The sequence below is a fragment of the Arachis ipaensis genome, chromosome B09 (assembly GCF_000816755.2).
Source record: "Arachis ipaensis cultivar K30076 chromosome B09, Araip1.1, whole genome shotgun sequence".
Classification (NCBI taxonomy): domain Eukaryota; kingdom Viridiplantae; phylum Streptophyta; class Magnoliopsida; order Fabales; family Fabaceae; genus Arachis; species Arachis ipaensis.
The window spans coordinates 134,897,375-134,898,851 of record NC_029793.2 but is presented as its reverse complement, the minus strand read 5'-3'; the positions used below and the strand labels follow the sequence as shown (position 1 = coordinate 134,898,851).

Sequence of the window (1,477 nt, the reverse complement as noted above, 5' to 3'; positions counted from 1 at the left end):
AGTTCGACACCTTCGTGGATCACAACTCAAACAAATGGGATCCATACTACCGTCACATCGGAATTGATGTCAATTCTATTAAATCCTCGGCAGTTACATATTGGTCAAGGAGAGATAATCAAGTCCTTAACGTCCTCATAAGTTATAACCCTACTACTAAAACCCTAACGGTTGTTGCTACTTACCCTGATGGTCAACGATTCGAACTATCTCATGTCGTTGACTTGAGGACTGTGCTTCCAGAATGGGTTAGGGTTGGATTTTCAGCTGCTTCGGGCCAACTATATGAAACGCATAACCTTGCCTCATGGTCTTTCACCTCATCTTTGTTGTACACTGCTCAGAAGGAGAACCAGTTTATTAAACTTGCACGTGGTGCATGATTTCAAGATAGAAAGATCTCTGTGTATGTCATGAACTGCATGTATTCCAATAACAAAGGGCGAGTAGTGTTGCACGTGGTCTAAGTATTTTAGGTGTTTATTGTTATGTTGTTGTGACGTGTGTTAAAAATAAAATTTCGTATGTCTAGTGAGCTGTTGACTTTATATCAAGGTTTGATTCCTATTGCATTTCGGAGGTTTGTACGGTTCCACATTGCTTTTCTCCCACTCGTAGTTAAGTTTATCTTGGATTATGAAAAAGAAAAGCAATCTCTTCTTAATTTCTTGGGTACTTCTTAATATATATATATTATGGGCTACGAAATATCGTCATTTTATGGTATGTGAGTAATAAAAATAATTTAATATTTTTGTTAGTTAAATACTAACCAAAATTATTAATAAAATTGTTGATCCTAAAATGTTCTACTTTTAAAAAACTTTACAAGAATGTAATAGTTAGAAACGGTGTTAAAGTGATTTCGACACATGATGTGGTCGTTCTCTTTGAAAGGTACCAGAAATTTTGAGAAGAAGTTTATAGAAAAATTGAGATGAGAGAGCTAAAGAACAGAGGTGAGTAAAATTAAGAATTCATTATTGGAGAAATAAAGAGTAAAGTGTCTCAGTTTCTTATAGTGGGTTTATATATATGATTGGTGAGGTGTGTGATTACAAGTTAATTAGGTGTTAAACCAGGGTCTAACAATATTGTGCTCAGTTGTCATAACACTACAGGACATGTGGAGAATAGCGGCGGTTTTATTGTCGAATTGCGGCGGTTCTAAACCGCCGCTAAACAGGTTGCCAGCGAATCAATAGCCGCAACGCATAAAGGAGCGGAAATCACATTTTGCGGCGGCTTCCAGCAATCGCTGGCATAACCGCCGCAAATCAAGAATTTTGCGTCGAATAGTTTAGCGGCGGTTTATAACCGTCGCTATATCATCCAAGAGTGATTTCCCATGCGTGGTTGCAACAGTCATCAACCGCCGCAAGGATAACACGGAAATTTATTTGCGGCGAATTTGAACCGCCGCTATTTGTTGCTTCGTTTTCTAAGGATTTTATTCGTGGCGGTTTAAAAACCGAAC

The 1,477-nt window shown here is 38.0% G+C and overlaps 1 protein-coding gene across 1 annotated transcript in view; it reads left to right on the top strand.

Annotated features, from left to right (window-relative positions):
- The window catches only part of LOC107616822 (mannose/glucose-specific lectin-like), a 1,097-nt gene extending 515 nt beyond the window's left edge, over nt 1-582 (top strand). The window contains exon 1 of the mRNA XM_016318739.2: nt 1-582. This exon is cut by the window's left edge and continues 515 nt beyond it. Within this exon, the coding sequence (XP_016174225.1) occupies nt 1-383 (383 nt within the window). The 3' untranslated portion in view covers nt 384-582.